The sequence below is a fragment of the Lagopus leucura genome, unplaced genomic scaffold, assembly GCF_019238085.1.
Source record: "Lagopus leucura isolate 7727_CA_CO unplaced genomic scaffold, USGS_WTPT01 Super-Scaffold_100008, whole genome shotgun sequence".
In the NCBI taxonomy this organism is placed as follows: Eukaryota; Metazoa; Chordata; class Aves; order Galliformes; family Phasianidae; genus Lagopus; species Lagopus leucura.
This window is the reverse complement of record NW_024962265.1, coordinates 20,947,420-20,959,133: the sequence shown is the minus strand read 5'-3', so window position 1 is coordinate 20,959,133 and position 11,714 is coordinate 20,947,420. Positions and strand designations below refer to the sequence as shown.

At 43.6% G+C, this 11,714-nt stretch overlaps 1 protein-coding gene across 1 annotated transcript; it reads left to right on the top strand.

The window, feature by feature from the left end:
* The first annotated feature begins 1,674 nt into the window (after positions 1 to 1,674).
* Positions 1,675 to 8,115, top strand: LMOD2 (leiomodin 2). Its single transcript, XM_042872957.1, has 3 exons — positions 1,675 to 2,190; positions 5,988 to 7,334; positions 7,671 to 8,115. Exons 1-3 carry the CDS (start codon positions 1,918 to 1,920, stop codon positions 7,695 to 7,697), a joined length of 1,647 nt encoding a protein of 548 aa, XP_042728891.1. The 5' UTR covers positions 1,675 to 1,917; the 3' UTR covers positions 7,698 to 8,115.
* Positions 8,116 to 11,714: the final 3,599 nt, after the last annotated feature.

The following is an 11,714-nucleotide window of genomic DNA, read 5'->3' as shown; positions in this document are numbered from 1 at the left end:
CAAGACACTCTTCATTTCAGGTGTGACAGCTGAGCATGGCCGTCCAGAACATGGCTTGTCTTTCATGTCACAGTCACCACTACCGAAATGCACCACCCACAACCTCACTGTGCTCACATCCAATGTTTGGCCTCTATAAATGTTCAGCAAGCATCAATTTATGTCAGTGGGTGTAATTTTGTCAGTGAGGGAATGGTTTCAAACTAAAGGAAGGGAGATATAGATTAGATGTCAGGGGGGAGTTTTTTACTGAGAGAGTGGTGGGGAACAGGCTGCCCGGAGAGGCTGTGGATGCCCTCTACCCTGCATGTTTAAGGCCAGGTTGGATGTGGCCTTGGGCAATCTGGTCGAGTACTTGACGTCGTGGTTGGCAACCCTGCCTGTGGTGGGGTAGCTGGAATTTGATGATCCTTGAGATCCCTTCCAATGCTAACCATTTTATGATTCTATGATTCTGTGTTCGATTCATGAAAATTGAACGCACTCTCCCCATACTATTTCCAGTGGAGCAATATGAATCATAATTAAATTGAATAAACAATTTGGCTAAACACCACGCATCAGTTCTAGTGCCCAATCCATACTAACCATAAAGAGGCAATACTGGACAAGAGCATAGTTCAAATTATTTTCAATTACATTAAATACTGACTTTACCAACTAAAAATAATAAAAAGTTTTATTATTTCATCATGTTAACATTTATCATTATAGATGCCATCTTTCTTCCTTGCACCAAAACCAACTGTGTCTTTCTTTCTCCATATCTCTCCTACAGCACTGGTTTGCAGATATTGCTGGGCTGGGTGTTTCAAAATACCTCACTTGTTCTATGTTAATAAAGAGAAAAATCATAGAGGGAAGTTTAAGCTTTCATTCTGTGGTTCCTTATATTGGAAGATACTTCTCTCTAAAAATAATGTCAGAATAATACAGTAGAAGATGTGACAATGTACATACACTTATATATATACTGTTCCCAAATATTTATGTTTGTGTGTGAGAACATTATCATATACCTATATTGGAAGAATGTACATGAAGATTTATATATACAGATATTTAAAGGCAGATATGAATGTGAGGGTGTATTCCAGCTGCCACCTGTCACCTCTACTGAGCCACAGCCGTAGACCAAAATGCCCACTAGAGGCCTTCATTTGCTAGTCTGTAAAATCTACTGAAGCCAGAGCCACGAGGGCCCAGCAGCCCCAAATCTCGGTGAGATACCACAGCACGCAGCCCGCTCCATTAACAACATCTGGGCAACAGCCTCAAAGGAATGACTTGATACCACCATCACTGGTGGATTAGCTGGCACTCCACTGAGCGATGCACAGTGTGTGAGGCATGGGCTGCGATGTGCGGTGTGTGAGGCATGGGCTGCCACCTTCTGCAGCTGCCACCCCACCACTGCAGTCTCCTGCCGATGCCTCGCTGTGAAGGCAGTGCCACCAGAGTGCTGGCAAGGCTGTGGGGCCCCACTGGGCCCCAGTGAGCCCGTTCCACTCGCAGCCCTGTGGCAGCCTGGGATTATGTGGATTTTCACAGCTCTTCCCTCCTGTTGTTAGAGGCGAGGCCGGCGTGAGGCCGGCAGTGTTCTCCCCACCCCCTGCAAGCCCGCTGCTCTAAATAAGGCAATGGTCACTGTGTCAGTAATCCCCTCTTCCAAGGACCTGCAAACACCAGTGGAGGGACATTCCTTCTGTTCAGATGTCTGGCTGACGTCTGATGCTTAAAACGGAGCATGCTTTCATCCCTCCATGCATTGTCGCAAGCTCCCAGTGCTTACTCTTAAAAGGGTGCCTCAGCTACGCAGGGAAACAGTTGCTGACCAAACGGGACGTGGTGTGCTCGATCCAGCCCTCGTGAATGCCTGATCCTTCCAGTTCCGTACCAGCCTGACCCAACGGGACCATGTCTACCTTTGGCTACAGAAGAGAGCTTAGCAAATATGAGGACATTGACGAGGATGAGCTCCTCGCTTCTCTCACGGAAGAGGAGCTGAAGGAGCTGGAGCGGGAACTGGAGGACATCGAGCCCGACCGCAACCTCCCAGTAGGACAACGGCAAAAGAGCCTGACAGAGAAAACACCCACCGGGACTTTCAGCAGGGAAGCGCTGATGGCCTACTGGGAGCAGGAGACCAGGAAGCTCTTGGAAAAAGAGAGGCTGGGCGCGTGTGAGAAGGTAAGGCAGCAGGCATTCCGTTCCCTGGAACTATTAGGGCTTGTTCCTCCCTGGTGTGATCTTTGTGTCTCTTGCAGCATTTGTAAGGCTATTGTCAGCGATGTGTTTATGTCTGCTAAAGCACTGCCTATGAGCTTGGAGAGTTCTTGCACCCTCTCTGGAAGTACATTAAAATCTTAGCAGAGAGCAGAAGAACTCCCTGTAAAAAAGCATGGGTAGTGATTTAAAAAATGGCAGGAATACAATTTTAGGGGACAGGGTAAAAACTTTTGCCAGCAAAAAAATTATTAGATTGTGTTTAATTTAAAGCCTAATTGCTTTAAATATATGTATGTTCACATTGACTCCTGGAATATATGAAAATGAGGATTTTGAACATAATGCATGTCAGAAGTTGAGTAAGTGGCCAAGAGGCTCCATGTTACCTGGAAGGAAGCGGCATTGCAGCCAGCAGGGTTGTCATGCCTCGGTGCTGCTGAGCATCCTTGGCCCCGAACTCTGCCAGCTGCAGTGGTCGGAGGGTGGCTGTAAGGTATTCAGAAGTTGGCCTTGAGCAGGGAATCCATCAAACACCTGTGTTGCCTACAGAACAACTCACTGCTTGTCTGGCAATTCCTTCCCCTAATAAAAATTGTCCTAATGAAAGCTGATTCATGAGCTACAAAGTAACGGTACAGCTAGGACTCAGTCTTAGCAGGTGATGAGCACCCTCAGTCTAAGCTAATAGTCATATTGGCATTCTCTCAGCCCTTGCAGAAACAGACTGTGAGCTGGGGCTCGTTCAGAAAGCAGTTTTTGTCTTAATAAAGGCTCTGTGTAATTTCCAAGCAAAGCAAGGACTTACGGATGTTTTATTCGTAAGCACTGCTCCATACCAAATCCTGACTTGCAAGGACATGTTTTCCTATGTTTAAATAATAATAAAAAATAAAACATAAAAAGATAAAAAAAGCAAAACTGTACTTTTAACTTTAAACAGCCTTGATTCAGGAGTTCAGTTCATTTCCAAGGAAATAATTACAGTCAGTGCATTAGATAAATACTTCCTTAGTAAAAAATCACTTGGACCTAAATTAGCTTGCAATACTAATAGTCACGATTGCTTTAAATGTTTCTTTAAGTGTTCTTTCTTGCTAGTGAATGGTGCTGTAGTGACTTTGCAGGCAAGCACACAGAGCACTAGCTGTCATCAGACCGTTAGTATCAGCTTGCAGACGCGGGCTTCACTCCCTGTTTGTCAAGTCCCAGGAAGGCAATGGCAAGATTAATGTTTTTTTTCAGCTGAGCCTGGAATTCGAAACGTGGACGGTTCCAAAAACTTTCTGCATGGATCTTGTTCCGTGTCACATAAAGCTTTTCCATGTCTGTGTGGCATTAATGGTGTGTGCTGGCTAAACCTTATAGCAGTCAGAAAAGCCTTTATATTTTCAGATCTGAGAAATGGATTTCTAAATATGTTCATAAATAGGAAAATGTTCACACGCTGATGTAGAAGGCACAAATGCTCACTCTACTAAAGGCAATAAGAAACACCTTCTGAGTCTCTTGAAAGCAGTCTTCTTGCCCTCAACTGTCTGAAAGTTAGACACCTTACTTAAGATAGCTATTTGTGCCCTTTCTATAGTTAGTGGTGAGACATCAGCCCCTCCAGAAGGCAAAATCCTGTAGATAGCCATGTAGGGGGAATGCCTTGCCCTCCAGAGGTATTTCTCTCTCTGTACTATCTCAGGCCTAACTTTTCATCGAGCTGCTACCAAGGAGTAAGATGAAGCCCTGCAAGCTGCCAGCAGCAATCCCTTACTGAAATGCTGCCACAGTACCAGGGCATGCCTCCGGAGATCTGCAAAGAAAATAACTCAATTTCAAAATTATTTTTCAGATTGCTATGAGATACAGCAACCTCACAATGTACGCTATGGAAAAATAAGCACCTTTACTCCTAGAAGTGCCATTCCAAAAATTCAAGTTGTTTTTTTTTTTTTTTAATCATTAATCTGGTGTCATCAGAATATACCAGCAGTCTTTTCAGAGGCACAAGCTTCTGCTCCTATATGTAGCTGCGCTGAAGGCTGTAGGTGTATGTGACTGGGTAGATAAAAGCACACCATAAAAATGGCTTCCTGGACAACTGGTGTTTTCAGCTTTTAAAAGGCTGCATACATGTGCAGAAGCTGCAGATACAAATTTCAGTGTCATAATAAACCCAGCCGTTTCCATATGCAGTGCAGTGCCTTCCTGCTCGGAATCTGCAGGCCAATGAGGCTGGACCCTGCAAGCCCTCCAAGCACTGAGCTCTCAGGAACAGTGGATTGGAACGGTTTGATGTCTTGTTTCATTTGAGTCAAATTTATCTGAACATTAACAAGTACTGTGTGTTTTGCATGCATCCCAACACAGAAATCTGCTCAAGAAAACAATACCATGCGACCTATCATCACTATTGTTTTAATCTTTCTGTGTTTTTAGAACCAGATAATTAAGCAAACTTAAAGCTGCCCATGTTTTCTAGAAATAAGCTACCACATTAGTAACAACTGTGTTTTCTAGAAACATAAAAGCCAGTGACCGTGTCTCCACAAGGTGTACTCATTCTGCCTTTAGTATTTTACAAAGACTAAAACATGGATGTTGATAAGGTGGTTTATGCAACCACTATTCTACCTCTAAAATTGTATAAGCATTTACCAATGTAAATAAAAAGGGTTACACTGTGGCTTGTCCAGTCGGCTACAAAGCACACAAGTGATTTTTCAGGCAGCAGGTTGAGGGCTGGTTGTAGCTTGAGGGCTCGGTCAGGGCCCAAAACAACACAGCCATGCTTCTGGAACTCTCCATGAGCAGAGGGGGGCTTTCCTGGGGCACAGGTCTTGCTGATCCTGCGTGTGAAGTACTGTTCTCTGCAGCCAAAACTGCCGTGTGCCCCTGACAGAACTTTGAGAAGTGGATGCAAAACCGGTGTTTTGGTGCCAACAAAAAACACTCAAATAACACTGGAGTTTAGAAAAGGAAGGATTGCTTGGGCAATGAGTTATAACATGTTGCAGTGTTAGAGCTGACCTGACAGCTGTTTGGGAGCAACGTTCTACCTCTTGGCAAACCTGAAGTGATCTGTGGTTTATTGAGATGATTACTTGTTAGCTGTGGGGATGCATCTGGGTCTTTTCTTCACAAATAGCTTTGAAGTGTGTTCTGAATCTTTAGTTCATACAGAGTACTTTCTGTGTAACTCTTGCAATTCCACATTATTTTGCACATCAGTATGCATGTTGACGCATGCAGATACTATTTGTATTCTAAATCATGGTGTTCTTTACCTTTTTGGATCTAATAAATGAAAGGGAGACTGAGCACTGATACAGCAATGTTTATGAATCAGGAAATTTGTTGCTCACAGATCACATTCATTCTGAAATTGCAGTCTCGTGTTTCTGTTGGCAAGGATGGTTCCATATCAGGCCCTTGTAGACATCCCAAATCATAGACAGCATGAAGTTCATCCATATCACAATACCTTGTATCAAGTTTTCTCTTGGGAGTAATCTTTGACGTTGGGAGAGCTAAGCCAATTTACATTAAGCATATGTATTTTAAAGAAAATTAAAGAAATAATGATAATAATGTGTTAGGTGCTGAAATAGTTTTCTGCTCACTTAACTGGCTTTGTTTGTGGGGATTTATTTTTAGCTTTCAGCATTAACTTACATAGTTTAAAGATAATCATTTTTGGAAAAAAAAAAAAAAAGCAGTAGCTACATTTCTGCAATCATTTTAACACCCACACCTACATTCCTGTTCAGGATTCAGAGCAAGAAGACAACTCAGAAGACATTCAAGAAGAATGTTTCACTGAAAGCAATAGTGAAGTGTCTGAGGAGGCATATACTGAAGAGGATGATGAAGAGGAAGAAGAAGAGGAGGAGGAAGAGGAAGATGAAGATGACAGTGATGACGAGGATGAGGAAAAGGAAAATTCTGCAGCTAGTGAAAGACCTGTGAATTGTGAGGACGGCAGGAGTTCTGACCACATCAGACACAAGAAGTGTAGCAGTACAAAGAACAGTGAAAACTTGTTCAATGGCCATGATGACACTGAAAATCTGAGCTTTAAAAGCAGTGCCATCCACCCATGTGGAAATCCAACAGTTATTGAGGATGCTCTGGAAAAAGTTAGGAGCAATGACCCTGAGACCACAGAGGTTAATCTAAATAACATTGAAAATATTACTTCACAGATGCTTATACATTTCTCCCAAGCCCTGAGGGACAACACTGTAGTTAAGTCATTCAGCTTGGCTAACACACATGCTGATGACAACGTCGCAATAGCCATTGCTGGTATGTTAAAAGTAAACCAACATATCACTAGTCTGAATATTGAGTCGAATTTTATCACAGGCAAAGGAGTACTGGCCATCATGAGAGCTCTGCAGCATAACAAGGTTCTAACAGAGTTACGGTTCCACAACCAAAGGCATATCATGGGCAGTCAGGTGGAAATGGACATAGTTAAGCTGTTAAAAGAGAACACTACTCTGGTCAAGCTGGGATACCACTTTGACCTTGCTGGCCCAAGAATGAGCATGACAAGTATCCTGACAAGAAATATGGATAAACAAAGGCAAAAGCGCATGCAGGAGCAACGGCAACAAGAGTATGGTTGTGATGGAGCTATCAACCCAAAGACCAAAGTCTTGCAGAAAGGCACTCCTCGTTCCTCGCCGTACACGTCACCTAAGAGTTCACCTTGGTCCTCTCCAAAGCTCCCTAGGAAATCAGCGCCAGCAAAAAGTCAGCCTCCGGCTCCTGCACCTCCTCCACCCCCACCTCCACCTCCCCCCCCTCCTCCTCCCCCTCCCGTTATTCCAGACAAGAAAGCACCGACCAGGAACATAGCTGAGGTTATCAAACAGCAAGAAAGTTCAAGAAAAGCCTTACAGAATGGACAGAAAAAGAAAAAAGGCAAAAAAAGCAAAAAACATGAGAACAGTATATTGAAAGAAATTAAAGATTCTCTGAAATCCGTCCCAGACAGAAAATCGGAAGAAGGTTCACGGCCTTCCTCCCGACCCTCCACCCCACAAAGGTCCCTCCATGACAACCTTATGGAAGCAATTCGAGCAAGCAGCATAAAACAACTGAGACGGGTAAGTAAGAGATCTTATTTCAGTAACTGGCTGTGGATCAGGTATAGAAGGAGCTCAATTAATTTTAGAACACAGGTATTTAATAAAAACACTCCTAGAAATGTGAGCATAAAATACCTAGGAGGTCGTTTTCCTCTGATTAGACTTTTCTCAGCTCACTGATTTCTATGTAATAGGGACTAGGACAGAAAGTGGGTCATTTTCCTAGTTTCAGGCTTGTTACAGGACATGCATTAGCAGAAAGACCTTGGAAGAGGGCCAGCAATTCAGGAAGGAATTTTGAGATATAGAATGTACAACAAATGTAACAGGATTCCCCCACTCCCCATTTTGTAGGTGGAGTTACCAGAAGCCCTTCGGTGAAAGCCTGGATGATGGAAGAAGCAGAGCACTGCAGTGGCCAAGGCAAGGCTGTTGGGCTGTTCACCGGTGCTAAAATAGACTGTGTAGCAAGCTGCTTCTAAAGTACTCTCCTAGATTCAAACAATTTATCTTTTCCTTTCAAAGAAATAAACCCACTAACTACTAAACAGTGCTTTAAAGATACGTTTGCCTTATAATCTGTAAATATGGAAATAATTTTCTTTTTTATTTAATGAGATTTCTATTGGGAAATTGCTGCTTATTTGGATATTCTTTTCAATATCTGATTGCAAATCACTGGACAAGTTCTTCACAATGAAATGTAGTAGTTTACCAATCTCTGGTTTCTTCCTCCTCTTTTTTTTTTTTTTTTTCCATGAATTTACAATAAATGCAGTTTGAAGCTTATAAGCAGAAACATAGTCCCGAGTTTTTGTGTGTGAAAACCTGCTGGAAGTTTGCGTCAAATTCATGAACATCAGGAACTTCTCTCAAAGGAACCCAAGATCTTTCTCAACAACACCCATGAAGCTGGTTTGGAGGATTGTCCCTGAGCCTGTGTTAGTGCAGTTTCATTCTGACATAGAAAAGAATATGGTTCACAATGCTACGTACAACTCAAATCAAGAGGTGGGCTGTGTCAGGCCACTGGTATTGTGTACCAGGTCCTAAATGTTGATTTAACTGAAAAGTAAGGGTGAGTAATCAATAGAACTGCAGTTCATGGTGACTTAGGGTTTAAACTTTCATGGATACTTAAAGGTTACAGCAAAATTATTCAACTGAAATTCATTTTGTACAAGTGCAAACTGCTGTATCCAGGCAGAACTAAGCCCAGAGCAGAGATTCTGTCAGGCAGAAACTTAAAGAGGAGACTAGCAACCAGGACTTTTGTAAGATACCAGCTGAGCAATGAGCTGAGGGTGAATTGCCAGGAGGATATGGTGGAAGCAGAGAGATTTGGAGATGCACAGCTGAAGGCATCTCATTGCAGGCGATTCTTCATGTAGTCTTGCTCTGTCCAATTGAACACTGTTCTTGGGTGCTTCAGCTAATGTGAAGGCTCTGTTAACAAGAAGAAAACCAAGTAGCGGCCAAGATATTGAAGGTCAAGAAACCATACCTGTTCTTAAAAAACAAATGAATATTAATTAGTTTACTTACTGCAGCAATAAGTAACAGAATTAGTATCTCTTCTACACGAAACCACACAGAAGAGATCGCTTTTGGTTACCCAACATTGCAGTGATTCTCAAAAAAATGGAGGTAAAATTTTATCTGGAAATATTCACCAGACAGATTTCCCCAGAAAGAAGGCAATGAAGTGTACCAGAGAAAGAATGCAGTAGTGAATTGACAGAGAAGTCACAGCAAGAAAATAATGAAGATTTGTTTTCTATATTTTACATTTCTTTGCTTTGGTAGTCATTGAGTAGAACCAACCAAAAGCAATATACAAGCAGCTGAAACACTTGCCAACATTATTTCTCGTCTCTCAGGATCAAAACCTACTGTCACAGGAAATATGGTACCCACAAGTGGTCTCTAGGTGCCTTTATAATGGCATGATCTCCCACAGCATAAAAAACAATAATCTGGGGTCAGTATCCCGTGCCCAAATAGAAGCTGGAACTTGGGGATCTTTTAAGGATGGAAACAATGGTAGAATGCAGCCATGGTTTAGAGGGAACTGCAACCTTGGGCAGCTTTGTGAAGGATGAGAAGCAGCAAAATGTTTAAGGAAATGGCAGAAGCAACTAAATAGTTGAAAAGGCAATGAAAGAAAGAAATCAGGGAAAGCACAATGGAGACTACTTGGAGAAAGGCAAGGAAATGGAAAAAAAAGTCTTAAAGGAAAGAGAGAAGAGTGAAAAGTGAGGAAAGTAATTGCACAGGAGATTAAAACTGGTATCAAAAAGGAGGGTAATTCAGAGAAAAGGAATACTGAAAAGTGGCAGATGAGGAAAGAGAATAAAACCTAGAAAAAGTAAAAGAAGATAGAATTCCAGTTTCAGGTCAGTGACAGCTTGAGTTACTTCTTTACAGTTCATATATTTGGGAAGAGAAATAAACACAGTCCAAGCTGCAGCCTGCAGTTGCTGACACCTTGTTCATCAGTCCTGTCTCCATCACTGCTCTGCTGATGGAGATTAATGTTTCAGCTAAAAAGTAAAGTCACAGAAGCGCCAATCACTTGTGGTTATTTAAGCTCCTGAGGCACACTCCTTCCTGAAGTGTCAGTTCTGTGTGCTGGCCAAATTCTAATCTGGGTAATTACCTTCTGCCTACATAAACTTGACAGCACTTTCAGTTGGAGGCATTTCAAAGCCTGTTTCCTAGCAGAGCTGCGAGACAGGGCTCCTAAATACACCTTGTTAACATTTGATGCCCCACTGAAGGGGAAGGCAGCCCCTTCCCTCCCTGGGTGGGCAGCAGTCCTGCCCTCTCTCATCCTAGGGGCATAAATAGCTTCTAAGAAGCCATTTGTTTTCTTTTCAAATAGGTGATGGAGCACCATATGACAAGCACACAGCACTGCTCTGGGAGATACGGTGTCGCCTCCTAGTTTAGCACTAGGCTGGAGTGGAAGGCAGCCAAGTTGTGCTCCTACTGAGTTCAGCTCCCTGGGTGCAAACACCCTGTAGTTGTGCATCTCTCTGGGGCCTGCTGCTGAGCTCACATCACTCTTTACATCCTTCCTTTCAGGCACAGGAAGGAAAACAATCTCCTTGGAAGGTTTGGCTGCTTTTTGTTCAGCCTATTTGGTAAGTGTGTCAGCTCCTGCACATCCCTATGTTTTTGTTGGGGCTGAGTGCCTCAACAAAGAGGCTCTGGGATGTAGGAAGCTCCTCGAGTGAATTTGAAGTATTCCTTGTCCACTCTCTGTCAAAGATCAGTCAGAGAAATCATACACACAAAGATCTCTCCAAGTGAATTGGTCAGCAATGGAAGAGCTACAAAGGATAACCAAGTCCTTGCTGTCACTGAAGAGATGAAGAGGCAGGTGAATACAGCAGATTAGTGTCTTTAGGAAAAGCCCACGTGTTCTTAAAACTTTGTCTCATTGCGAATGGCAGAAATGGAGACCTCCTCCAAAAAGCAGAAATACTTAGCTTCCTGAAAAAGAAAAAAGGAAAACCTGCCTCCCCTGAGCTGAATCTGTCCTGTGAGTTCTCCAAATACAGGCTGGGGAGGGAGTGGGGGACCCTACAGACCATTGAGGCCACACTCTTGCTGAGACTGACCCTGAGTCCTCCTGCTGCCCAGCTGCTCTTCACTGTGTGACACAAAGGCCAGCTGTCACCTGGCTGCTGACACAGCAAAGCATCAGAAAGAAATCACAGCTTAATTTTTGCCTGCAATTGCAGTCCTTTAGTCAGTGCTTTATCACCTGGAAAAGTGCCTGAGTTTGTAGAAGGAAAACAAACTTGAAGAACTCCAAGAGATTCTGTTTCCATGTCTTCTGAAATTTTATGCCCACCTGCTGAAGCTCCTTTTTAAAAATTTTGGATAGTGACCCTTGTTCATCTGCAGCTGGGGACTCAGTGGGGAGTAGATGTGCTGGTCCAGCAACACACTCTGTTCACCCCCCCGGCCCATGGAGGTTGCTCCATGGCTCTATGTCCAGGTGGAGGCCGGTAACAAGTGGTGTCCCCCAAGGGTCTGTCTTGGGACCGGTGCTCTTTAACATCTTTATTAATGACATCGATGAGGGAATTGAGTGCACCCTCAGCAAGTTTGCTGACGACACCAAGCTGAGTGGTGCGGTTGATACGGTGGAAGGAAGGGATGCCATTCAGAGGGACCTCGACAGGCTGGAGGGCTGGGCTCAGGTGAACCTGATGAGGTTCAACACGGCAAAGTGCAAGGTTTTGCATTTGGGCCGGAAGAACCCCAGGCACCTGTACAGGCTGGGAGGAGCGGTCCTTGAGAGTAGCTCGGCAGAGAAGGACCTGGGGGTCCTGATGGACAAGAGACTGAATATGAGCCAGCAGTGCGCTCTGGCAGCTCGAAAGG

Excerpts from the sequence above, each read along its gene's own strand:
- LMOD2 (XM_042872957.1), top strand. The coding sequence starts at position 1,918 with ATGTCTACCTTTGGCTACAGAAGAGAGCTTAGCAAATATGAGGACATT. Across the intron at positions 2,191-5,987 it reads GGCTGGGCGCGTGTGAGAAG|GATTCAGAGCAAGAAGACAA; the intron begins GTAAGGCAGCAG and ends ATTCCTGTTCAG. Across the intron at positions 7,335-7,670 it reads GCATAAAACAACTGAGACGG|GTGGAGTTACCAGAAGCCCT; the intron begins GTAAGTAAGAGA and ends CCCATTTTGTAG.